This window comes from Aquila chrysaetos, chromosome Z (assembly GCF_900496995.4).
Source record: "Aquila chrysaetos chrysaetos chromosome Z, bAquChr1.4, whole genome shotgun sequence".
Classification (NCBI taxonomy): Eukaryota; Metazoa; Chordata; class Aves; order Accipitriformes; family Accipitridae; genus Aquila; species Aquila chrysaetos.
The window spans coordinates 86095906-86123828 of NC_044030.1; the positions used below are offsets into that span (position 1 = coordinate 86095906).

The following is a 27923-nucleotide window of genomic DNA, read 5'->3' on the forward strand; positions in this document are numbered from 1 at the left end:
AAAGATTTCAGTGGCACAAACGGTGCTGCTCTGGGTTTGAGCTGTTGTAGCCTCTGCTGAAGAGTGTTGGCAGTGAAATATTTAGTTCCATTTTCCCATCAGCGAATCGCTGGAAAATAACTCCGCTGACAGGGTTGGTGATTGTTTACATCTGACTGCAATCTTTGGTGAATCATCTTTCATAAGTACTGTGGGGAAAAAATTATTTATTTTTCTGTCATCTTAACTGCAGCTTGAAATACCTCAGCTGAAAAACTTTCTTGTTCTTGAAGCAACTTAATCATGTTTTGTTCCGTTGCTTTGTTTCAACTTTTCCCATTATAATGCATGCTATTAATAAGAGGGACGTATTGAGCTATTTCCTTTCTCCACTGAGGTTTCTCCAGTTGCAGCCTCGCCGTTAACGCTCTGTCTGGGGCCGCTCGTTGTTAACGACGGCAGAGCTGATGAGAGTTGTCCCTTTTCTGCGAGCGTGAGAGGAGATGCGAAGGTAGGATGCTCGCGTTGATGGGGCTGATGGAACCGGAGGCTTGTTTTGATGCGGGATCCTCCCGCAGCTCTGGGTAGCAGCTCCCGCTCCCTTTCTCCTTGAAAAAACTTCTAAAGGTCTTGGGCTCATCCGAATGCAGAAACGTGTCTGTCTCTCTTTTATCTCAAATTTCTTCACAAGACAGGGAAACCACTTCTGTCTGGCTCTGAATAATAACGTAGAGCATGGAGAGCCCCGTTGATATCAAAGTGTTCGCAGTGTAAGCACAGTTCAGTATGAATAAGGCTATCATAATTCATGCCTCCAACATCAAATGTTTTACTGTAATTTTTAATTCTTTATAGATTTACATAGGCCTACTTTGTACCTTTGAAAACAACAAGGAGTTTGCCCTTGACTTCAGGCCAAAGAGGTGCCCAATCATACTAAACAGACTATTTTAAACTGAGCTGTAGAGGACTTAATTTTTTTTTTTTTTTTAATTTTTTTTATTAAGAAGTTTGTTTTCTCTGCATGTTAGAGGACTATTCCCTCTGGTAACAGACTTAATGCAGGAGAATGTAATAAACTAAGAGCAAATTAACTGTGTTATTCTAAATTCTCTTTCCTCGTACAATCAGTCTTGTGATTTTCAAAGGAAATGGTATAAAACTTGCAAGACTAATAATCATAATTATTATGAATAATGAATCCTGAGATGTTATTACACAATAAAAACACACCCTCCCATGCTGTGTCTTACTGTTCAATTATTTAAAGCTCCCTGACAATTATAAACTCGCTTTAAGTCTGTCGTCTTATGTGATGAGGAACCATAACCCCAGCCACAGCAGCTTGCTTTTTTTTTTTTTTTATCATTGCAGTTCAAAATAAAATTGCATTTAATATTTCAAAAGGAAGGTTTCTTTCTTTAGTCCTTCAATTTTTTTGCTAAGAAATGCTATTTTATTTCAAAGCATTATCCAGGAGAAAAAGAAAGCAAGCAGCATTTCAAACCAAAGCGCTTTGATTAAGTTCTGCAAGGAACAGAGCTGAGGGAAGAGCATTGTGTTCTCAACTTCTTAAAAAAAAAAAAAAAGTAACTGTACTAAAAATCTGAATTATATATTAATATTTGCCAAAGTTGGTAAGAATTCTGTTGATACAGCTTATAGTAGCAAGCCCTCTGTAGCAAACTCAAACCACAACATGTCAGAGCTGCTCAGCTTTCCAGCGCTAGTCAGCCCTGGCCAGGTGCTGCAGGTATCTCAGCAGCCCCACAGGCAGCAACTCTCCCCAATTTTTCGAGAGAACCAGGGATGTAATAGCTTTCATTATTCAGGAAATGTTTACTATAGCGGTGAAGGGTCTGTCTTAGATGTTTAAAAAAAAAAAAAAAGAAAAGGGAAATTTTATGTACAGGTTGTATAGAGTTGTGTGTAAAGAGTGATTTTATTTGGGTCTCTCTGCCATCTATTCTATAGTCTATTCTATACTCTATACTATTCTAATGTCTCAGCCTTGCTTTGCAGTCCCTCCAAAATCCCCCGAGCCTGCGCTCCCAAACTTCATCTCTGTTTTACTCTGAGCCTTTTAAGGTCTTTCAGGGATTATTTATACAACTTGCAGTACGCAAGAACAGACGTACTTGGGCAGACCGAAGCCTCTCCTAACAACCCTTCACAGGATACCTGGGGAGAAGTGAAAAATCAGGACGGGCTTCCCAGAAGACGCTGTCGTGGTTGACCGTCACCCATTGCTTCTCCCCTTGACGGTGCCCATCGGTGCCGTCCCGCACGGGAGCTCCACTGGCGGGTCCTCTCCCTGCCCGCCTTGGCTCTGCCACCTGCGGGTTTTGTGAGCTGTTTTGGGTGGCCCCCAGCGTTCCTCGGCGCAGGGTCAGCCTTGTGCACCTGGGGGACATCAGGGTCTTCCTCACTCTCACATCTCAGGTGCTTACTGTGCCCATTTGTCCAGGGGGAATGGGAGTTTTTTCTTCAATAAAGTGTAACTTTAACCAAAATAATGCTTTCCAGACGCCCATGCAATCCTTCAGTAGAACTATTTCCAGATCAAATTTTGACTCAGTAGCTCTTAATGTAAAGTAAAATAATTTCAACATTTTTTTTTTTTCCCCTGTACTGAGTAAAATATTTCTCCCATTAGATCTCCCATATCCTTCTCACAAAATACTAGTGGGCGGTTCTCGTGAAAAATTGCAACCTAATAGGTGAGAAAAGGCTTGAAAATTACAAGTGATTGAAGAGAGAATTAGAATGGCAGAAAGCCAGTAATTTTTAAGATGCTACCGTAACTACCACTATTATGTATAATTCTTTTTAAGTCTATGGCAAAGTAGATAATGTTAACAAAACTATTAGTATCACTACACACCACTATAAATATCATTCCTGTTGTCTCAGAGTAACTGCTTTTCTAATGGGGCACAGTGGGTTTCATTAATGTATAGATTAGTTCTGCTGGTTTCTTGCTTTTATCTGTAAATTCAATATCCTGGAAAAAAAACTTACCTTAAGGAATATGTAACATATTACTGTATTTTTTCAGTGCTTTGTACTACGATAATGGTCTCAGAATTAGTATTCAATCCATCTGATTGCTATTTTTTTAAACTGGCTTAGGTGGGGAGATAATTTTTAGAAAGGAGAGGGCACTAAAATCTCTGCTGACTCTTTTTTTCTTGTGGCAGCGCAATCTGCCGTTGAGCTTTCTAATAGGTTTATTATAGATTGGAGGCACTAATTCTCTCAGGTTGGGAATCCTCTTAATTACTAATTTTGTTACTCGTATGGTGGAACAATTGTTCTGGGAGCAGCGTAACCGATGAAGCCTGCTTTCCTATAGACTTGCATCCTACGAGCCTGGGCTTTGAAATGACAGTTGTTTTTGCTGGGGTCCTTTTCTGACCCCTTCTTCCACCTCTGGACCACATCTCGGGGTCCCGGCAGGTAAAAATGCAATTAGCCCCACCTTTTTTGATGCCCCTGAGTACCACTTACCAAGAAGGCAGCTGATAGGGGAGCGAGTTTTGGTTCCAAGCCCATATATCAGGCTGTAGAGTAACTGGATTCCTGTTGACGGCTTTTGATCAGTGGGGACACCGCACCCAAAAACTGATTTTCATTAAACTCATGATGACTTCCTTTATTTGAGATCCCTAATCGCTTGAGGAGTTTGGTTAGAATTAGCCAAAATGCAACACCTGCCATAGAGGGTTTAAAAGACAGGCAGATGGGATGATCATTAAGCTTGCTTTCCTTAAAAAGGAAAGTTAAAAATATAAAATGGCAAAAACTGCCATGAAAGATGATTTCATACAGGGGTTTCAATCTAGGGCTTAAATTTTTGGTTTTAGGGATAAGGACTTTTACTATTTTTGTGTCTGGCCATTCTGATAGCCAATGAAATATTTAATTTTGCATTCAGTCTCTCTTTAGGACCAGGTAGGGCCAGTGCTTCAGTCTCCTGCAGTTTGGCAGCAGCTGTAATTTCACTTCTCAAAGCCGATGGACCCCAGAGGGCAGATTACAAGACGCCCTTTGGTGTTTTGCCTCTCTGGTGTCCATCAGTCTTTTGAGTCTTGGCTGGGCAGCCCCTCGCCTTGTTGGGACAGTGACTGTTTCAGTGCTTGTATTATATATTGTATAACAAGAGAGCTGAGACTCCTACGGCACTGTCCTTCTATCCCCTCCCTCTGCCTGCCCCAGGCTTGGTGTGGACTTGGCGTCGTTGTGTACTTTTGGGGAGAGAAATGCTGGATGTTGTGGATCGGGTGCTGTAGGCGTAATGAACAGGATGCTCTGGGAGCAGACTCTCTCCAGCGTTACCCAGGACTGGGAAGTGATGCCATTTTTTCCCCCCTGTTTTAGTGAGACCATTGTTTTGCTACGTATTATATTTTATGAAAATTGAATTATTTTCTATTTTCTATGACACTTTCTTCCCCCCAGCACAGCAGAAAACAGCCTTCCCATCTCACCTCTGCCCTGTTCTTAGCTTAGGAAATTGCAGGAAATTTCTATGGAAGATGAAATAGCAATTAGTGCCTTGTAGCCCCAAGCCTTTGGGGTTGTGAAGTACACGTTTAGCTCATTCAACCCGACGTGGAAGAGGGGTGGCAGGCTGGGAAGGGAGGTCCAGCATACCTGTCTGCCCAAAATTAGTACGTGCACCAGGACAAGTTTAGGGAGTTTATATGGACTCTTGCCGAGTTAGATATGAACAGAGTGCCAGGTCTGTCTCAGCAGTAATAGCTATGCCTTTCGTGAGCTCCTGAAGGTATCGGCACGGTGGGGTGCTGAGCCTGCCCGCTTACCTCGGAGGTAACGGCCGGGTCATCTGCTGATTGTGAGAACCTTTTACTGTTAAAAAATTACATCTCCACAAATTATTCATATGCCGGGCGCAGTCATATGGTTTATTTTTAAGAGTGTGGAAGGTCAAAGTAACTGCAGATCTTTCTCTCTTAAAAGTGCTATCCTTGAGATACCTTGGTGTGCAGCACGCATCACACACAGGGCACCTGGAAGTTTTCCAGCTCCTGGATGATTTTGCTTACTCTGCTGAAGATTCGTAGGCTTTATTAAACCAGTCATTTCTATGATACAGGGAGAGGAAAAAAAAAAAAAACCCACGTACAGGTCTCTTATCCTGCATAGGCATTGCCTTTCCTTTACTTTAAATGCATCCTCGCCTGTTAAGGCTGCTGCTCTTTCGTGGCAGACTTCTTGTCTCACTCCTGGAAGATGCTGTTTGAGCTCTTGGTGCTTTGATGAGCAGCAACGTAGATCCCAGTTGAGCTGTGGGATGGCGCCGGGCGTGCTGATGTACCGTTGTGCCGAGATTGCCACCCGGCCCTCTGCGCCGTCACGGCTGCGCTGGCCCTCAAAACTGGTTTTCACTGCTGGCTTGTAGGCTGGTTTAGGCTGCTGAAGAAATAAGGGTTATGTGAGTGTACCATCTGTCTGTTGATCTGGGTGGCCATCTGTCTGCCTCTGCCTCTCACCGTCCTTCCTCTCCTTTTTAGTTATTTATTATCGGTTGGGCAATTTAAAATGCTTAGAGAAAGGGCGAAGATCAAAGATTTTGAATCCCTTTGAAACTGCCGGGTGGGCAGAGAAGGACCATCCGAGTCAGTCCTGGAGGTGCAGGAGGGAGAGCTGAGCTGTTCCCACATCCCGGGGTGGTGGGCAGCTGTGGGAAAGGGAGGGGGGGTCCCTCCAGGACCCCTCCATATAGCTTTGCTATCGAGCACTGGAAACATCTGGGGGACGCGGAGCTTTTGGAGCTGCACCGTGGGCCGTGCATCTGCGAGTTGGCTGATGTCCCGGCTGACCCTGTTCCTCTGCTGTTCTCTCCCAGTGTCTCGCTGAAGGTGGTGGCACATGCCTCGCAAAAAATGGAAGCGTTCAAGAGCTGTCCGGATTATTTAAAATCTCACTTTGCACTTTCCAGGAAATTTGGACTCAGATGTTTCTCTTCTCTTTGTTTATTTTCGAGCCGGATGGTAGCATTTATTTCATGCAATTTTACACAGAGCATACAATAAAATGATGGGCCGAATAGGAAATTCAAAGTGACTGAATTGATGTAATTCTGATGTCAGGAAAAAGGTAGTGGTAAGAGCAAAGTAGTTGTGGCACCTGGGCAATTGCAGATGGAAAAAGACCTCTTAGAGCCTCATCAGTCTCTTTTGATACTTTCATTTTTATAAGATCTGAGCACTTCACATTACTGAATTTACTTACACCTTGACTCCTGTCTCAAGCTAAGTGATTTGGGAGCTTTTTTTATTGCCTGCCTGCGGAAAGCTGTATGTTGTAATTCACGTCATAAAAAAGAAATGAAAAATAAGCATGATTATTTCATTGTGCAAATGCGAAAAGATAATAGCAGTGCAAGAGAGATGTTATACGTTATGCTGAAGATCTTGCTGAGCTAGCAGTTGAACCCGGGACACCTATAATCCAGGCAAAATACCTTTACTACATAGCCGTCATTCTTCTTTCCTGTCTCTGGTTTGGGCTCTGTGGTTGATATGCAGATGGTTTCAGTGCAGGTCAAAACCAGTCCTTTGCAGATGAATACCGTTTGCAATAAAGCAGTTCATGAGTTCATCTTTGCTCTTCCCTTAGTTTTTGTGTGGCCAAGACATGGCAGATGCTCAGCAAACCAGTTGGCAGGTTTTTGCAGGTTATTGAGGCACCTAAGAAGTGTTGCGGACCATGGTTCCGTTGAGGAGCTGAAAATACCTTCTTGGGAAAATTGCTGTAAAAGGCTTGATTAATTTATTTCTCGCTTCATTCTGGTGTGTAGCCGTAGAAGTGAGTGCTGTAGAGGTTGGTTAAGATCAGATTCATCACGGGGAGCAGCTCCTTGAGCAGTGTTAGTTAACCGGGTCTGCGAACAGGTTTGTTGCTGCCAAAGTGAGTTGTGATGATACATCTCCTCTGCAAGACAGAGATGAGTAGGAGGCTGAGCAAAGTTTGTTAGGGAAAGAATAATAATAAACAGCCAGGGAATTGAGGCGCTAAGCCTTAGCAGATATACGCTGGAGGAGAGGGACAGCTGAAGGAGATGCTCCGAGATGTTCCCACGTGGCATTGGAACCTTGGTGTGGTCACCCATACGGAGGCAGCATGTAGCTGATTCAGGGATTTCCTACCAAAAGCAGGTGACTTAAAAGACTGGGAAATCCAATGTCTTTCCATTTTTTCCTTTGAAGCCATTTCTGTCATGTACCAGCTTTCAAACCCTTGCGTATTTAGGAAGAGTTGTTGCAAGAAAATTTGATTTGATTTTTAGGAGTAAAAAAAACCCAAGCTTGCAGGCTGCTACCCCATGATGGCATGGTTTTTGCTTCTGGTGGAGAGAGGTCAGTTTGCCGGGCTATCCCCAGGTATTTTAGTGAAGTATGATAAACGCCTGCTGTTGCAAAGCACACCTTGGCGTTGGCCCCCCAACACTTGATGGCTGCCCTTGCAATTGTAAGGTCCTAAAGCTTCTCACCGAGTACAAGATGATGCTTCAGTAGTGGAAAAACTCCACGTTTTGTATTGTTCACTAGGTTTAGCTTTGTCTCCTTGTTCCTTATTTCCTTTGTGCTGGTTAAACACTGCTTTCAAGGTGGTGTTATTAATTTTTTCCCTGGTCTTTTCTCTGGTGCTTGTTACCAGAATGTGTGAACCTCTGCACTACCATGAACACGCTTGGATTCACAATTCTTCGTTTTTCAGATGAGGAGGAAAGGTGCAGAAAGGTTCACCTCAAAAGCATCCCCATTAGCCATGCATGGCGGCCCTACAAATTCACACTCCTGTCAGTGATTTTGATAAATAATCTGCTGAACAAATCAGGTAACATATGCCACCTTCTGCCAAAACTTTGAGTAACACTGAGAACTACAATAAAATTAAAAAAAAAAAAAAAAAAGGACTAATGTGCTTGGTGGAAGCCTGAGCTACAGAAAAGGACTAATTTTTTCCATAGTATTTGAGAAGAATTAGGTGTTTAAGGAATAGAAAGCACAAGAGCTAAAATACTGAGCAGATACCCACCACATTAGGGGAAATGCTGTTGAGAAGAGAGTGATGCTGAAGCATTTTGTTGCTTTGCTTTACTTGGTATTCTTAGCTTGGAATTATTATTTTTAAATTGGCTGTAAAATACCTGATTGACACAGAGGTACCTGTTTTGTCCCACTCTCTCTGAAAGCAAAGAGTTTGGCCCAAATATTAAAGGCAGCAGCAAATCTTTAAATGCTGCTGTCAGCCTTGGCCAGGTTTGGTGAGGAGGCTCCATCCCTGGGAGAGCTGCCAAAGTGTGTGTGAGTTGAAGCTTCACGTGACTTGACCGTGTCAAGACTTGGAGACTTGTGTGTGTCTATCCGCTCTCCTTACGGGAGTTGAGTAGCAGCAATGAGTATGTGTTCAGTATAATTCAGAGATTTTACTTTTGTAGATGTTTAAATGGCGGTTGACTGAAGACCTGTGAAGGTCTCGTTGGTGCTCAGTGTTGGACTTGTATGGCCACATGCTACTGGGAATATAACTTGAGGTAAAGAGAGATTGACAGATGGGTCTTGGCTGACATCTCTAAGTGTGAGCAAACATTTTAAAGTACATAGTATGCCTCCCTGAAAAGTTTGCCCGACATCAGAGTGCCTAAATCTCCAGTGTGGCAGCAAGTTGTGGTCCCCCGGGTAGGTGTTCCAAGTTTACGCTCTTTCAGGGTGCTTTAAGGAACAAAGACAAGGGGGTGCAGTTTTGATTCAGATATAATCCCAATATTAAAAATGAGAAGATACTTCAAAATCAAAAGTCAGAAAGCTTCAGGGAGAACAAGCTAAGACACACCATAATGTTCCTTTATAGAAATGGTTACTTCTCAGAATGAGAACATCTCAGTTTGTGAGGCTTTCAAAATTTTCCCTCTATTATGTGGTTTTTTGGTTTTTTTTTCCCCTCAGCAAAAACTGTTATTCAACTTTGTTACATTCCTGAATAGTTTGAAACCCTTCAGGACTCAGTTTTAATGCAAGTTAAACTTTTGCTAAAAAGCAATAAGCCACGCGCACAGCACGCTGTTGATGGTCACAGGGAGGAAGAAGAGGAGAAGCAGCTGATCACGAACAGTGGGAAATAGTTGACCTTCCAGCCACTCTCCCTATCGTTACTACAAACAGCTGCTGCACCACTGAGTTTCGCTTGCAAAAATAATGAACTTGCGCGCGCTCTCCTGCTGTATTTGGAACACCACAGATGACAACATTTATGGTTGCTGTTTAACACTGTTGGTATTTGACCATGAAATGCCTTCCAAGTCCCTCGGCTGCTTTAAAAATCTTCAGTTTATTTCGGCTTTTTCCGTGGGCGGCAGCTATTGTTCGGTGGGTCGGGGATGGCTGACTAGATTAACTGACCAGCATTTCCTCCGGGAGCATTTGTGGGTGATTGAATTTCTTGCAATCAACAGCCCATTGCCCCTCGCCCCCCCATTTTTCTTGGTGACTAATTGATGATGACAGATGTCACCTGCGCGGTGACGCCAACCCTGCCTTCACAGCTCCAAGGGGGAGAGCAGTAGTGCTTTCTCTGAACATGAGAGCTGATCAGTGGTGGGTTTGCTGATTCTTTTTTTTTTTTAATTTTTTTTTTTTTTACACTGTAGTGTCAGTTAACTAATAAGATCTCTTCATTGCATGAACATAAGCAGCCATTAAGGCTGTATTTGCCATTGATTTTTTTTTTAAAATGTGAATAGCAATTTTCACAGCTGTAAAAGGAAAGAAATGGAATATAATATGCAGACAGATTTGCATACAGGCGTGCCTTTCACATGCACGGGAAGAGAGAAGTGTGTGCACATACCAGCCTGTCTGAGTGTCCCTTCGACAACTGCTGGCCAAGCTGTGTCTGAAACAAGCTCAGGTATGAAAATGGAAATATCTCAGATTTCCTGCAGTTAAAGAAATGATATGAAAGTAGTTTGTATCATTTGTAGGTGTACTTTTACAATAAAACAGTGGGTAGTGGCCGTGCCTGTGCTAAGAGTGCTGTTGCTTTGCTGGCACAGGAGTGATCGTGCGTGGATGTAGTGTGTGTCCATGGGGGGCTACAGCTGCCAGCCTGGGGAGCACCAGCTCTCCAAAAATAAGTGAAACCACTACAATGTCTCCTTTTCTGGCGGAGCTGCAGTCACACCTGGAACTTTGCTGGAACAGCGGTGCCAGGCACCAATTCACACCCAGCGTCCTTAGATCTCGGTCAGCAGGACTTCATCTTCATTGCCTTGACCCAGCGCGGTTTTTTGCATAGAGTAGCTCTTAGGTGACAACAGCTAATGATCTGAGAAAAATAAAATCACTTTCTTCTAACTCTGATCAAGCAGCTTTACTGTGTCAATGCAAACACCATCATCTCCGTAGATGCTCTCCTCCTTTTGGCCCCTGCGCAAAGCTCTTTGCCTTGCCTTTCTTGCCTATGTCCTGCTACAGGTTCAAATAATTCTTAACTCCCCAAAGGGCCCAGAGTTCTACAAGGTACTGTTTTGCACGTTTAACAGCAGATAAGGGTCTGGGTGACATCTTCCTTAAAATAACTTTCAGTATAACTGTTGGGCAAAGCTGCCCTGGATTAATTGGAATTATGGGGTCTTGTAGTTCTGTGTTGCGCTGCTGAATTTCAAAGTAAACACAGACGGCACATCTTTTGACTCTTACAGGGGATCCAGACAAATTATATTTTAACCTGAGCTATTCCTTTGCTAGTTATTGTAGCCTTCTTCAGTCTGACCTTACCCTTTTGCCTCTCTGTCCACCCAACACGTGCTCTTCCCTGGGCTTTCCTCCTGACCTCTCTCCTTGCTCCCCACCCCAGCACACCTCAGCTTTCAGATCTTGCAGCAGGCATCCCGTTTCCCAGCCATTTATCCTTCTCTTCCATATGCCTTTGTCACCCCTTGAGGGTCTCTCCCCATGGAAAAGGAGGAAGAAATGAAAGCTGCTGACTCTTCTCCGGGAGAAGTGAAGGTGCAATGTGGTCGTCTTCTTCCTCTGTCTTCCTTCCAGTGCCTGTCTACGCACAAAACAGGGCTGGAGGTTGAAAGAGTAAAACGTGTGATGCGCGTTCATCTTGGTTTTCCACCTGCTACTGAAAGGTGGTCAGGTGTTGCAGCGGTGAGCAGAAAATAAAATAGAATAGCACGGCTGGTTTGCAGGGGTAGGCTAGAGGGCAGTTCAGATATCCTGAGTTCCACGGGGCTGGGGAAGGGTCTGTTGGTGCTGGGTTTTGTGGCGGGGCCCTCTGGGCATTTTTTCCTTCACTAACTGTGGTTGCAGCTGCAGAATCTCATGCTCCATCCTGGGGGCAGATCCTGCGTGCTCCTCTGTGAGCGTGAGCAGCACCTCCCTATCAAAAGGAGCGTGTAGGAGGAGATGCACTGGCTTGCTTTTCGTGGAGGTGTCCCCGTTTACTGGTTTCAGGTCACGCCGTTTAGCAGATAACTAGCCTCCTTCCTCCCACTATCGCAACTCGGCAATTAAAGCTGTTATCCTTCCGTACACCTCTCTCGCCTCTATTTGAGAAAATGAGGCTGGAGAGAAAAGAGAAGCGCTCATGTGTATTTAGCTTCTGATGTGGTTGTTATTGCATAGGGTGAAACTATCAAAATCTCCCCCGTCTCTGTGAGATTTTGTATTTCAGATATGTACGTGCCGTTTCCAAAGCGCTATTGGCCTAATCCTGCGAGGTGCTGAGTCAGAAGTGAATTCCTCGTACAGTAACATCAGGCGTTGTTGACACACATGAACTTCAGTGATTTATAGCAAGGTTCGTAATGTCATAAAAGAGGCATAATAAAAATTAGTACTGCATGACTTGTTTCTAAGAACATCATTATGGCACCAAGTAATAATGAATTACTGTGCAAGAAGCCAGAAGGGAGGAAGTATGTATGGCAACGAGGACAGATCTTTTATTTGGTAAATTAGTATCACTGCATATGGGCTGAAAATCTCTAAACATATGCTGATGTACCCTGACATCCTGGCATGTGCTCCGTGTCGTTGGTAAAACCTGATGTGTGTGAACACATCAAGTGTAGATGGGCGCACTCGCATATGAGCTGTGCCAACGTGATCTCTGCTGGCGTTTGGAGGATGGATTTGAGCACACAACGCCTGAAGAAATGCTTTTTGAATGTGATGCTTTGAAACTGTGTTGTATGATGAATTGGCTGGATGGAAACTGGAAAGGACGAATTGTGTAAGTGGTCCCCAGGAAAGGTAATAGGAGTTGCTTGTGCAGAAAGGAGCATTTTGTTTGACCTTAAGTAATGAGCTACCAGTAACTTGTCCAATCTGATACTTATTTGGGACAGCAAATTACACCTATTTCATATCTCTGTAAAGGTTATCTGATAGAACATCTGCTTTTTTCGTAGCTGTTGGAAACAAGACCAAAATTTAATTATTTCATGATCAGACCAAAACACTGTGATTAATTTGGTTCTTGTTTCTCTGTTTCACCAGTTCTCACCCATTTAATCACTTAATGTGGGACGATGAGAGCTCCTGGATCCACGTCCCAGGGCTTTCCTGGGGAACGTCTTCCCACTGCACGTTAGCATTGGGTTTTAGAAGCGGCCTGGAGGATGGGTGGTGAAATCCATCGTTTCATCATGAAATTTCAGATGGAATTTTTAACTACCCATGTGAAATGCAGAATTTTTCCTTGCATTCCCCTCTCAAGGCACGTGCTTGATGGCTTAGCGTGGGTGATGCCTCCAGACAGAGGGGCTTCAGGCTCCAGGATCCCTACATCAAAGGGTACGTCCTCATACCGAAACCACGCTTTTTAGTGGCACAAACCCTCCGTCCTTGGTTGTTTTCCTCGATCTGGAGCAAAACAGCTCCTGGTTACTTTCCCAGCTTGCTCTTGAGGGTATCTGGGATGTGCAAGTCATGGATTGCTTTTATATTCCGAGTGCATAAAAAATGAATCTTCCAGTGTTAAAGTAACACCATGTAAAAATACAGCTCCTCTCAACTGCAGATCCTCGGTGTGGTCATTAAATTGGAAACAATTAGTGATCTGTTACAAGTTTAATATAATTGCAAATTTGTAGTTGTGTGATAGCCAGTGCAAGGTAAAATAAGGCAACTCATGCTCTACACCCCAACTTTGTTTTGTTTAGAGTTGTTCTATTTCTTTCTCTAATGTACGTGAAGATTGATTTTTATTTTTTTCAAGAACACAAATTAGGAGGTTTTTTGAATCCCCTTTTAAAAATTTAATAAAAATTTTAATTTATTTTTTTAGTCCATTGTTGCCATGGGGGTGCCAGCCGTGGATCTGTAAACCGTCTCTGAGGTTTTCCCCCAGGAATGATTGTCGACCCCTGAGCTTCTTGAGCTGCCTGCCTGCAGTTCTGCCAGTTAATGGCATAGCCCTGTTAAAATAAAAGGGCGTTCTGTAAAATGAAATGGGAACGATTCTTTTAAAAGGGTCTCTGTTCTAAAAAATGACGAATTCACCAAAATTGATATCTATTATAGATCTTCCTATTTAAGGGTATTTTACTGGAAGAGTGCCTCACTTTTTCAGGTGCTAGGTGTTACATGTGCAGCATCTCTTGAGTTACAGATATTCCTGCGGCGAGCTTTTTTTCTCACTTATAACTTTCACAGTTTGCTCTACGGAAGGTGTAAGATGGGTCAAAAAGGTTCTGAATAAAAAAAAAAAATTAAAAAAAGACTAAATTCTCTGAATGCAGAAGTGTAACAAAAGACTGGATTCACCAGGCTATGGCCGTACTGAGCAACACCAGACAATAAGCATGTATTTGATATTATTTCTGGAATTAAAATTCCATGTAAATTGCTTTTCCTTTTAACACTGAGGATTTGGAAATGAGAACAGATTCATGTTCTTATGTCATACTTGAAATTCATGCTGTATGAATAACTGATTTAAAGTGCTAAAGCCAAGGAAAATATGGTGGGGGAGAGTGGGGAGGAGACTTGAATTAATCCAAAAGGTTTACATTTTAACTTGAATAAAACATCTTTTTTTTTTTCTGAAATGAAATGTTTAACTTAAAGCATGAATGTTCCTTTTATGTTTAAATACATTCAGTGAAATTTTCAAAAGTCTTTTAAAATGAAAACAGATAAAAAATTCATCTCTATATTCAGAAAAATTCAAATTAAGGAATTGAAATAGTTGTTAGAAGGCATAAAAAATATTTTAAGGTAGCGTCTTGGCTGAAAATTTTCATTTGATGTCTTGAAATGTCATTTTGGCATCAGGGTACGTGGGATATGTAGGGAAAGTGTGATTTGCAGCAGGAGGTTGAAGATTGCAAGTGTGATAGTTTTCTCATTTTTGCTGAAAAAGTATCAAGTTTCAAATCTTATCAGCAAGCTCTAATTTACAGTATTTTAAAAGTATAGATAGCCTATAATAGATGTTCTTATTTTAACAGACTCTAAGTGTAAAACAGTGGCAATTGCTTGAATAGTCTTCGCTTAGGTAAGGTTATAATTTTAAAAAAAAACAACGCTAAATGGATAGCGTCATGAAAATCAACACTTTTTTTGATATATAGATAGATCCTATATATAGCCCAATCTCTTTCTGTATTAATTTATCCCCCTGAAAAATGAGTGTAATTTTTAATTTAGGCATGTGGCAACATGTTATGTGTATAACAGGCTTAAATTTTCTATGTGAATTAAACACGATGACTAAAAACGTGCACATATTAATTGCTTTAAAAGCAGAAAAGTCAAACTCATCTTTCTCGTAGCAGAAAAGTCAAACTCATCTTTCTCAGTAGCAGAAAAGTCACACCCATCTTTCTCAGTTCAGAACTTGTGCCTCAATGCAGATTACCAGGATAGCGTTTATATCAATATTACTGACATCGAAGAGCAATATTTTCTGTATGCACAGTAACTTCTCAACTTATTTTTCATCTTAAACTTACAACTTTTTTCCTTAAACTTCTTTCCCTTTTCTGTCAACTTGGTAAGTACGTTTTGTTTTTTTCTTTTTTTTTTTTTTTTTTTTTTTTTAAAAAAGCAAATGAATATTTTTTTTTTGTACAGAGGTACAAAAACTGTGCTGAGGTCTGGAGCGGGGTGTGTGTGTATATATCTATCTAGCTATATATAGTTTCCAGAGCGGGGTGTGTGTGTGTGTGTGTATATATATATAGTCCCTGTGAGCACTCAAGTGAGAACATGAGATGTTTTATAACTCAGATTTAGAGCATTTGTACCCATGTCTTTTACCAGGAGAGGCTCATGAATAAACCCATGCCATCTATTGCCACCTCTGCTTAGCAATAATAATGTTATATCTTCTTGATACCAAATCCCTTGTGGGATATAATTACAAGGTTGTTAGGGTTTTTTTCATTCATTCATCATCTCTTCTTGTATATCCCACATAAGCTTTTGCTGGTCTTTACAAACAGCATTGAAAGGGTAGACAGCTGCTGCTGACAGGATCTCCTCTCCCCACCTGCCTGTAGACGTGCACATATATGTTAAAAAAAACCAGAAACCAAGCCAACTTGTGAAAAGTATTAACCCCGCCCCGTCTCTGTGAACTAGGTCTTGTATTCCTATTATTTTTAATTAGAAACAGCCCATGACTGCTGTGTGTGGGAAGCAGTGGTGAAAGGGGATGTCACGCACGATGTTACGCTTTTAGTTGTTTTAAAACCCCTAAATTGTGCATGTTTTCTGACTGGTCTGTATTTTACCAATAAAGGCTGTAAACAAGCAGGTCCCGGACATCTACACCAAACATATTTCTGCATTTTTGAAGAACATTTGCTTTAGGAGTGCAAAGACAGGTCCTACTGGCAAAATAATAATAAGGTCCCCCAAATCACAGCTGATTCTGGATTAAAAATAACAGGGGGGTTGGTTCTGAATTTGAGGTGCTCCATCTGGCTTCCGAAATGGAAACACAAAGATCAGTTCCTATCAGGCCTGTATTCAGACCTTCTCTGTTGATTGTATAGTCATTTACACTTACGGAAAATGAATCAATCCAGTTTTATGCTCGCTTTGTACAGAGCTAGATGATAATTCACACTGCCACAAGAGCACAGAAAGATGCACTTCATGAGGAGTTAATATAAACCACATCAGGCTAAAATCGGAGCCTGTCAGACTCTGATGAAGATGGTTTAACCAATGGTGGATTGATCTTGTGTAGTCATATGAAAGATTGAAGGATTTCAGACATTACTTGCTGAGATAATTTCAGGTTATATGTCTCGCTGTATTGTACTATTCTACTGTATATGTTTGCTATTCACTGCTAGCAACAATAAAAGTGAAATTGCTTTTGTCAGTGATAGCTCTACACAGTTTACTGAAAGCCAGAGTAAAATACATGCTTAGTGGACTGGAGCTTCGGTCCCAATCTTGCCGCTTTTCGCCTCATTTTTTCGCTGTTATTTCAATAAGTTGACACCTAACAGGTCAGCCGCCGCCGCATCCACAGGCATGAGGTCACGAAGGGTATGGATTCGCCTCTAGATTTTAGATACTTATTCAGCATGTTTAAAGGTAGACGCTGTTTGGTAGTTTGAGTAGCTCTATGGGCTCAATTACCTGTGTTGGGTAGATGCCCTCATTTTCTATGGGGGGAGACTAGACACCCATATATATGTAGTCACGTACGCATAGTCACCTAAATGTACGTGTCTGGACTCGGGGCTGACCATAGCGCAAGTTTCTGAATACTAAACGGGATTTGATGGAAGAGAGGTGGCAGACTGCCGTGCTCTACCAGGAGGACGGATATTTGGTGGAGGAGCCATGGACTGGGGTGTTTCGGGGGAAAACTCAGAGTTTCTACAGCCCCTCAGGTGCCAAAGTAGTTAATAATGGGGATGTTTCTGAATTGCTGTGTTTTAAGTACCAGAACTCAACTGGAAAAGCCTCGCAGGTTTGTCTGTGTGGTTTGGTTTTTTTTTTTTTTCCAATCTTGCCCTTGGTACTTCTGTAGAGGTGTTTACCTACCGCAGCCCTCTTTAGAAGACGACAATGCACTTACACTTATAATACATGAGTCAACATATAGGATAGACCAGAAACCCAAATCTGCTTGCTCTGACCACGAAGCAAAATAGTCGCCTCGTCGTAATATAAATGTACACAGAATTATACTTTAGCCTCGTGTTTGCACATTATTTAGATCAGTGGCCCATGACTAAGGACGCTAAACACAATCTCAGTGCAAATAATGGATCACAACTTTGCAGCCAAAAGAGCTGAGACTATGGCTTATTATTTTCTTTCAACACATCATTACTCTGGAAATGCCACTGGGAAATTCCCTAATTCTCTCTGGTTTTGGATTGATCACAATAAGTAAGAGGTAATAATGTTTGTTATTAATAATAGCAATATTAATGGCTTTTAATAATAATTTAGGGATAATATCGGAAAATGCTAAGCTAGTATTCAGTGAGCGTCATGCTTTTTACATAAAGCTGTTCTTCATAAGCTCTTTAGATAATACAACACTATTAATGTTCTCACAGTAAATTAATGCTACTAATATAGTTCACAATATATGCATGGGGACTGACCAAAAAAGATTGGCAAGAATGAAGAAAAATAAATTGCTTTTTGGTTCGATACCAATGGTGAAAACCTGCTTTTCAGGGCCGGTGTGGCCCATGAAATCGGACCTTATACATCATGTTTGCTCTCGGAGAAGGTTAGGTGACTGTGGGTCCTCCATAAGGTGCATGTGCTAAATCAGGAGGCAGCTTATCATTTAAAGTGCTGTTAAAAAAAAATAAATATTTTTATTTATTTATGTTGGCAGGCCAGCTTTCACATAGATTTGGTGGGCAACAACCAAACCCTTAAACTCTATAAATAAGTGCTGTTCTAAAATGAATTTTACTGCTTGAATCTGCAGTTTAGGCATTTCTTGGTTCTGCACATAGTCTGAACACTTTTCCATGAGGAACAGTGTTGATATCAAGTTTCACTGTCTTTTTTCTTTTCGTTTTATCCCACTTCGATGCAATTATCTAATAAGTCGTGTGCTGAAGCACCCTACTTAGTTTCTGCTCTTCCCAAACCCATCGGTTCGTAGGCTTCGGGCTTTGAGTGGTCAGTTACTGCTTGCTTATGAGGTTAAATACTTCTGCTGCTTGGGGCACAAGAGACAAAACCAGTGAAATAGGAGTGAACAAAGGAACGTGTCGTACCGATCGCTCGGGCAAGAAATAATTTCCAGTTATCCCATGGAATTAGCCTACTCGAGTTTTGCGTGTTGCTGTTCGCTTTAGACGATGGTTCAGGACGGTGTATTTTAAGGTGCGATTTTACCGTTAGTTTTTTTTTTTCTCTCTCTCTCATCCCCTGTCATTTTATTCACGCTTATTCCATGCCACCTTGGCCCTTTGTTCCCTAACACCTCAGCTGTGACCACCACGGCACCTCCCGCCCGCCCTGATACCCCCGTGCCACCGGCCTCTCTGACTGACTCCTCTCCTTCCCCTCCAGCTGTCCCAAGTTCCAGTGTCCTCCCCTCTGCCCCCCGAGATGTGGTCCCTGTTTTGGTCTCCAGCCGATTTGTCCGTCTCAGCTGGCGCCCACCCGCAGAAGCCAGAGGCAGCGTCCAGACGTACACGGTCTTCTTCTCCAGGGATGGCGTCAACAGGTAGGTGTCAACGGACCGTGGGTCTCCTGTGGTTGGGGGATAGCCCTACGAGGGCCTGAGGTCTTCACAAGTATCTTGCAAATGGTTCTCAACCTTGTGTTCTTCTCCCCGTGGTAAAAGAAGCGTGAAGCTAGAAATGCCTTTCATTGCCGTATAGTTTTATAGACGACATATCAACATTTATATAACAGCGCTCATTGTCTTGGCACGAAGGGCCATTTGCGTTGACAGTGATGTCTATGGATCTTACCTCCTCCAGCTATTACTTGACCGTCTAACGTAAAGTATTGTTAGCTCCATATTTTACCTTTCATCTTCCTCTGAAGACACAGGCTCAAGTGTTCTTTGCATCGCTGGGAGAGCTGAATTTGTTGAGCCCTAATCAGCCGGAGAGAAGGACTGCTTTTAGAGCAGTGCAAATGGTTTAAGACCTTGAAAACAGCCAGGGAGTGGGTTGCAAAGATTTTACGTGATTGTAAATACAATGGACCAGCCTGGGCCGTTATAGCCTCGTGGGTTAGAGCTGCAGAGCAGAGAGCTCTTCTGTGATAATGGCACTATAGATTGTTTGGCGTTTGCATGATTCCTCATCGTGTATGTTCATTTCACACTCGAAAAGGTACTGCGTATTTACTTGGGGTTTGTTTTATTTTCCTAACTTCATAAATGATTATATGCCTGAGAAAAATCTTGTGTTTTTCTCTTCCTGTACATCATTATGAAGAACTCACTTGAAGTATCCTGTCCTGTATTTCACTGCACTTACGATACACTTCAGCTGCCGGCTGGTGACTAGTACTTGTGTGGGTGCTGATGGCAGCTCGGCTTCTGAGGGGACTTGAATACGAACCTATATTTAATTGAAAAATGAGCAGACGTGTATTGGATTCATGAGAGCTAAAGAAGTGGGACTCCACAGTTATCAAAGTGAGCTCATCCTTCATCCGAAGGGACTTGATCTTGCAGGCAAAATTTCCTGCCCCAGCTGGACATTTGCAAGCTTCTCATCTTAATCTCCAACAAGGTCCAGCTTTCTTTTATAGCTATATAGCCATTTCTTCACTGAAAAGGTTGTCAAAGCACTGGAGCAAGCTGCCCAGGGAAGTGGTGGAGTCACCATCCCTGGAAGTACTTAAAAGACGTATGACGTGGCGCTTAGGGACATAGTTTAGTGGTGGACTTGGCAGTGTTAGGTTAATGGTTGGACTTGATGATCTTAAAGGTCCTTTCCAACCTAAAGGACTCTATGATTCTATATATAAGGGTTTGGTTTTTAATTTGTTTCAATGCTTGTAGACATTGATAGCTACAGCAGCAGTACCTGCTGCAAGAGGCAGATGCTCCTAGAGATGTGTATCCATCTGGTCCAGCTGAGCAGCCTGAAAGGACACAACACCCAAAGCACTTGGGATGAGAGTGTGAAACACACTCTCTCTCTCTGAAAGAAAGCTCTTGAATTCAAGTTGGCATTTCTGAGGCCAGTGCTGCAGGCAAGCATCTTCTGCAGCAGGGTGTCACTTGTGGGATAAACGGCACGTAGGCAGGGGGGCGAGTTTGTGGCAAAAACACAGGGTAGGAGCCAGGCTTGTTGGGTTTGGGTCACAGGTCGGACACGGGCATCTCACCTTCCACAAATCCCTCTGAGCCTGACTGTGAGCAGAGAGCAAGAGACAGGAGCAGGGTGAGACAGAGGGTCAGGGCTCCGATCCTGCATCAGATCGAGTCTCCAGTTGTGACTAGTGCGTATGAAATGAGAACGACGCCTCACTGGAGCGTCAGGAAGGGTTATACTGAAGGTTGTAAGGCACTTGGGGAGGGTATTAATTGGCCTTAGAAAAGTAACTGATGCAAAAAGAGCGATGAAGGAGTTCAGCGGGAAGTGAGGATGCGCAGCGGCTCCCTTGTCGCCCCCTGTTTGGGTACCAAATCGGGGTTCACACGACTGAATCAAATATTTTTGCACATCTGGGTCCTAACATTTGTCTGCAGCCATCGCCACCAGTAATAATGGAGCAGGGTCCTGTGCTGTGCATCTGTGCATGGGGATTCTCATCTCCTTTTGTTTATAAAGTGCACTGAGATTTGTTGATGGGCATGAAGTGCCCATGTCAGGGCAATGCCGGAGGGCACTGTTGTAATCGCATCTAATTTATTTTAACTGTCTTAAAAATGTCAGAGCTGCCACACACAACTGGACTCAGTCGTATTCTAACTCAGCCTTTTAGTTCAGCAGTGAAGTGAAAATACTAATGTTCTTATATAAGGCCTTTAAACAATGGTGTTTCTGAGATTAAAAAAGATGTAAAGAGAGCTCACCCCAGATTCCCTTATACTTCAAAATGTTTCTTCCAGAATTTCCATGTTGCTGCTCAAAGTCCTGAGTCCCAGAAGGGTGCCTTAGTCCCATTCCCAACTAGATGCACGCCTTGTTAAAGAGTCTTCTGCAGAAGACTGTGGGCTCTGTGTTAAAATAACTAAACAAATAAATAGACAAAATAAATATTCTATTATGTTCCTGCCAGCAAGAGACTCGTAAACTGGAGGTGGTATTTTAACTTTTGAATATGCACCTGTAGCCTTGCAAACTTTCAGACAAACTGTGAGATAAAATTGATGTAGTTTTCCTTTAAGGAAAAAGCTTCCATGGAATTTTTGAGTTGTTTATTGTTTACACGTTATTTTTACAAAAGAGCTATTTTTCTGTTTATGAAAATAAGTATTGGATTTGACATTAACCTCAGGGATGCAAAGGAATTGTCAGAGAAATTACTGTAAGTCTGGAGTAAGGCGATCTTCCTGGGTTCGAGAGCAGGGAGGATTTGCGTGACATCTGGCAGCATCACCGCGGCCAACACGACACACAGGGCGCACGGCCATTTCAGAGACCGTCCGGAAAAACAGCCTCCCGTGTTTTGAACTCTCTCATAAGGGTTTTTCAGCTCAGCCCTTTCAAAGAAACCCCTTTTGGAAGTGATTGCACTTATTGCCGTAGCGTAATCACCAGAGCCCTTCTGATGGGATGCTCTTTAATCTTCATGCTCAGCTGGGCATCCTGCGTGGGATCAAATGGGTTTGCTTGCTGATAAGGATGATTGGAAAGAGCACTTAAAGTTAAAAGGCATGTTTCTCAGAAAAGGATAAAACAAACCTTAAATCTATTAGGAAATAAATAAAGAGCCAACCAATATACCTGCAGCTAGGGAAGTTTCTGGTTGAGGTAAAAGTTCAGGTTTAAAAGTGAGATATTCTATAACATTTGCTGATAAGAGCAGACTGTTGACGAAAAAACAAGCAGAAATAGCGGATTTCATGTATAGGATCTGTTAGTAGATATGTAACTTGTAGCATACATTTGATTGTGCTTATTTTCTGTTAAAATATAGTGGAATATAACAGTAGAACATAATGCATGCATTTAAGTGGATATCACTCTTCAAGGTATAGACATGTGCACACACACAAAGACCATAAAAATCCATCCTGCCTCGCAGGAGAAGTGTCCCAGAAGAGAAAGGAGCTCATTTAGGTTTCATTTGATGTTATAAGCTCACTGAAAAAAACCCCCTATTTTATATGCAAGTAAAAGGTCATCCGAAGGATTAAAAATGCAGAGTTTACCAATGTAACGGGTAAATCTCTGCCTCTTTGATTTCTTTCCCATTTTACTGCTGGGATACTGCCCAGATGGTGAGCTCTTGGGAACGGGGCTGTCCTTGGGTGCTGTGAGATCTGCTGCTGATGCTCCGGCATCTCTTACATCCATGTGCTGTTGAAACTTTAATTTTAATTAATTGTTATTTTTTTTTAGCTAGAGGTGGTCTTCAGGTGGGAAGCATTGGATCCATTTCCATCTTTAAAGCCCTTCCGAACCAACAGCATTTGTATCTGGGTGTTGTTCACGTTTAATTGCAAACTGATTCAAAGTAGCAATTTTTTGTTCTGAGCGTTTGCAACGTGGGCCGGATTCGATATTTCAATCCACAGGCAGGTTCAAATTTTGATCTGATTTTGATATTCAGGTTTGCTCTCAGCCTCACTGTTTGTTCCCTCTTTTCCTCTGTCTCTGCTGGTTTGCTTCTCAATGAGCAAGCATTGATTCACGCAGGCATTTGATATTTATGCGGTAGCATATTAGTCACCACAAAGAAAAAGACATTGTTTATTTTCACTGATTTGCTTCTCATCTACCTCTAAACCAAAAAATAATGCCTCAAATGTAGTCTCAAGACATATTTAATTACCTGTGCATAGTTTTAAATGAATTCTGCCTTCCTGGTGAGAATTTGCGTCACTATATTTAAAATTTAATTTACAATAAAAAAATCACTATGTTTATTTATAAATAATGAGAAATATTTTATGGTAATATATTTGTTTAGCATTTTAGATGAGACGCAAAGCCCAAAAATACTGTTCAGTTTTTGATTGCAACCTTTGAAATGTCAAGTTGGCTTAAATAGTGGGTCCTGATTTGTAGTTATCCTTCTTTTTTAACTGACTGTTAGCAACCATTTTTCCCAATAAATGAAATTAAATGCTTTGATCTTAAAAGAAAAAAAGAAGAAAATGACCCTGGAAATCAGCAGAATTACAGCTGAACGTAAAACCCTTTGACGAAGGACTCTTTTGCAAGATTGGGACCAGTTTTATTTTTAGTTGAACATGCGCTAGAACTTGTTTTCAGTAACAAATTAATAAATGCATAGATAGTCACAACAAGCTAATAGATCTCCCAGTTTAGCTTCCTGCATGTTGCCTACTGAAGAAATGAATCAAGGGACCACTTAATTGAATACAAAAACTTATATTTGATTAAAGTCTATCTTCAGAATTCAGCTGAAGTTCTAAAATATCATTCCCAGATGATCTATTTACATTAGTTTTGAGGTTTGCTTATGATAATCAAGGACTTTATGTTATTTTGTGGGAGAATGATAATGGGAGATAAAAAAAGAACTCAAGGTAATAAAAGTCCGTCCATTTTAAAATTAATAGTATTCATTTCACAGCAAGGAGCATTAACATGACTTGTCTTACTTGAAGTAACTAATTAGGTGTTTGAAACATTATAAAAGCATTTGTTACACACCTAAGAGATATATGGGAACTGTAATTATCTTTTTTTACATGCTGATACCGTAATGTAACATGATCTTCAGTCACTGGAAATTACATGTCGAAGCCTCCATTTTACAAGAAAGTGGATGACTTTAGTCAAGGTCTTTTATTTTTAGACTGTAATTTATGGCCAAGATGGGTCTGAAAAAGAAAACCCCAAATGTAAAGGTGCCTGATTCAAGGGTGTTTGGTGCTTTTGAGATGATTCCTGCATTGCTGTAGCATCTGTAACGCGTTAACCCCTCGCTGGTAAGCAGGAGCACACGATGGACTTTTGTTATGTGGGTGCCACTCATCTCGCCTACTTTCAGCCTGAGCGCGTGCCAGCGGGGCAGGTCGCTGGAGCTCAAGGGAGAAGGACAGCCACGTGTTTTACGGAACCCATCGGACCTGGTTTAGACATCTATTTTACAAAGACAAGGGTAGTGCTGTTGTATTCTCAGGGAGTTTTTTCTCCTTGCTAGCTGGAGGGTTTAAGGCGTCATAGAAGACGTCACTGCCAGTGGCAGGTGGCCCATTTAAACAAAAGGGATAATTTTTTCTCATGGCTCAATTACATTGCCACAGAAACCAAAATCAGTGGAGTCAGAGATTTGACAGTTTGAGGGAGACGGACCCATTTGGGTGTCTGTGATCATCTGGGTGCTGAAATTCCAGAAACCTGCTGAAATTCCAGAAACCTATGCCAGGAGAATAACCAGATACTTCTGTCCTGGTTCCTGATGTACTTGGGTGGTTATACAGCTCCTGGTTTGCACAGAGAAGTGTCCTGGGCTTTAGTATCACCACTGAAATCCAATGGAAGGTGAACACTGAAGCTGCTGAGATTGCATTTGAAGATGAGCGCGTCAGTCTAATCAAAGCGCTTGCTTGGATGTTTCCAAATGGCCAAGGCTGGGATGTGATGCAGCAAATGCAGATCTGAGAAGAGGAACAACAGTCCTGGGTCTCCTCGTGCCTCTGTGGCAGGGCTGGATTTTTTTCTGTTGCTCTGCAACCTCAGCATCAGGTACAGAATGGGCTGTGTCAGGATTGCACTCCTCATCATAGCACTTCATACCTACGTCCCAAACTACGCAAGATGAGAGAGTTGTGCTGGTTCAGCCCCTGTAGTCTAAAACGCAGATTTGGTTCGGCTCAGGAAGTCACTCAATGGCAACGTGAGTGCTGAGGGCACCAGATATGTGTATGGGTTTTTTTTTTTCTTTTTTCTTACTAAATAATGGGGAAAGACTTACTGAAAGAATGCCACAAACCATTCCACCTTTCCAGACTTGCATACATGTATCACCACCGGTACCACTGTGGCAGAGAACTATTAAAACAGATATCTGACTGGAGTTTTCTTCTATCGCTTCATCTCCTTTTTCTTCTCTTGCTTCTTTACTGCTATTTTGGTATTGAAAGGTGGTCTTATTGCATCTTTGCTGTTAACAAAAAAGATGTATACAATGAGAGACAGTTGCTGACAGTGCTGTCATCCTGCAGGTGGGAAGTCACTGGGTATATTTTTTTTCTCTCTTACTTCTGTGGGTTCCTGCATCTTAAGGGGTTTATGGAAATATCGTAGCTGTTCAGTTCAGATGTTACGGGCCATCTGGCCCCCCGGTTCTACCGCTGCTTTCAGAGTCCAACAGTTGGTTACAAATCCATTGGAGCCATTTTTAATGCAAACAGAAACCAGAGATAAGAGGCAAGAGAATAAAATTAGGTGAGTTGGTCAAGCACAGCTCAGCTTGCCCGGTTAGAAAGAGCAAAGGCTCTGCCTGCCAGCATCCTCGTCGGGGAGCAGCAGCCGTCCGCAGCTCTCCTTTCACGTTATCAAGCGCAACAGAAAGCCTTTCTGCTGGAATAGAAGCGTTAAACTCCCGTCTAAACTCCCGTCGTCTCTGCTAAGGGACGATCCGACTGTTTATCCCCAGGGAACGTTCACCCAAGCTTTATTCAGTCAGTCCTCGGAGCGCTGGTGGAGCCTGGCGCTCAGAGGACAGGGCTGTTCTCTGGTATGAGAAATTTCATTTTGAGGGAACATTCCCCAAAGGAACAATAATCTCTGTTCTCTGAATTGCTGCTATGCCTATTGCAGCCCAGAGAACCACAGCAGCCTACACAAAGTTTGACAATTAGTTGATTTGGTCTTAAATGATTTTTTTTCTGCAGCATGAAATCTACCTTTTTGTTGTTGTTAACTTTTCAGAGGGCTTCTAGTAAAGGAGAGGAGCGAGGCACGCCACCCATAATAAATCAGTTACAAAAGCAATTTTACCTACTTCTGTTTGCAGATTGTCCATGAAATGACTGTGATTTCATCCAATTTAAACCCTGCTTTACTGTTTAGGGACTGTGTTTTTCCCGGATAATCCCACGTTAATGACTCTAGGTCTGTCTCTTTCTCACCAATCGTTTCTCTCCCCGGGCAGCACAAAGCCCCAGCTGGGCAGAGCTTTGCTTGACCCGTGCTAGGACGCAGATACCCCTTCAGCTCTGGGTGCTCCTGGTGCCAGGAAAAATTACATGGCTCTTGCCCCGATGGGAGGATGATGTCCCGCGCCTCTCCCTGGCCAGGGACCGCCACCTCCCAATGTCTGGGCTGTACCTTTACTCTGGGGACCACCACCGGCCAGTTACTCTGGGACTCGCCACCGGGAGCAGCTGGTGGAGGAGTATCAATCGCATTTTTTGCCATGGCTCGTGATAGCAAACTCCTGGCCAGGTTGGGCAGAAATAGAAAGCTGGCTGATGCAGGCAATAGTGAGCCGCAGTGTTTCTTGAAACTAATTTAGTGCTGGACAAGAGGTGGGCTCGGTGTCACAGCTCAGGAGGAGAAGTACCTGCCTGGCCCCATGCACCAGCTTCCCCGGAGCCGCCGGCCAAGTTTGCCAACGTGGGCTGGTGTCTGACCATCCTTCTGCGCCAGGAGAAGGCTGTCCCTGGACAGCTCGCCTTGCCAAGGGGGAGCACAGTGCAAACTCCACAAGTGGGGTTTCATTTGAGACCTCCGAAATGGTGGGTGGTAGCCCCATCGCAGAAAAAATTCCGCCTGGTCCCTTTGCCTGTGAAAGAATGGGTGGCGGTGGTGGTTTTGCAGGTACAGCTGCAAAAAGGAGCACTGACGAGGGCTGGATTTGCAGGGCAATCCAAACCCAGTTTCTGTTAGCTGGATGTTTACAGACCAATATGCACCTCGCTTCCTGTATCAGAGATGTGTTCCTGTATTGAATAGTGATTTCTTTCCATCAATTTTCCTTTTTTGTTATATTAAGAAAGGCAAAGAACCAATATACTATGTACCTTACGAAGCGTTAAAATACAAGTCTTTTTTTGTAGCACTTGCAGCATTCCCAGTGGGCCCCATTACTTGAATTAGGCTTTTTAAAGTAAAAATCAAAAAAACCCCCTATAGACGAACAAGCCTCAAACTGAAGTTTGATAAGTAATCATACCTTGCAGGCTACCAACTGCATAAATAAGTAATGCTTTAAGATCCAAATGCATTTTCAAATGGGTTTTTTTGGTGGTTTTTTTTTTGTTTGGTTTTTTTTTTTTTAGGGAACGGGCAGTCAACACATCTCAGTCTGGGACACTTCAACTTACCGTGGGCAACCTGAAACCGGAGGAGACCTACACCTTCCGAGTGGTGGCATACAACGAGTGGGGACCAGGAGAGAGCTCGCAGCCCGTCAAGGTCGCCACGCAGCCGGAGCGTGAGTGTGTGCAGGAACGGGGTCTTGGCGTGGGTGGGAGCAACGGTTCCTAAGGAGTTGGGTTTTAACAAGGAAACATGACAAACTTACTGAAAGATACAAAAACTTTCCACTAGAGTAAACGTTTTGGCTTATTTTTGTTGAAAAGGAAATATTTTCTATTTGTTTACGTTTAGCAGTAACTGTGTTTTATAAATCTTTGGAGCAGGTGCAACCTTTCAGTAAACACTTTTCTCTTTCTGTATGTCTCATTTTATTGTAAGTATTGGCACACATCTGGTCTCCAGAAAGAAGAGAAATTTCTTCTGGTTGAGTTTGTGCTATTGCAGTTTTTCTCACTTGGAAGGTCCAAGGGGGCCTTTTGCAGAGAGAGGATTGAAACACCATTTGAGCTCTTCCATGGCAAAA

General features: G+C 42.5%; 1 protein-coding gene across 4 annotated transcripts in view; it reads left to right on the plus strand.

Moving 5' to 3' along the window:
* The window catches only part of DCC (DCC netrin 1 receptor), a 573034-nt gene that overhangs the window by 377520 nt on the left and 167591 nt on the right, over positions 1–27923 (plus strand). For 2 of the 4 annotated variants that reach the window (XM_030005494.1, XM_041121032.1), the window contains exons 8-9: positions 18453–18693; positions 27361–27515. In XM_030005494.1, the coding sequence (XP_029861354.1) occupies positions 18453–18693; positions 27361–27515 (396 nt within the window). The remainder of the gene's footprint in view (positions 1–18452; positions 18694–27360; positions 27516–27923) is intronic. The other 2 variants (XM_030005495.1, XM_041121033.1) reach the window with 1 other exon arrangement.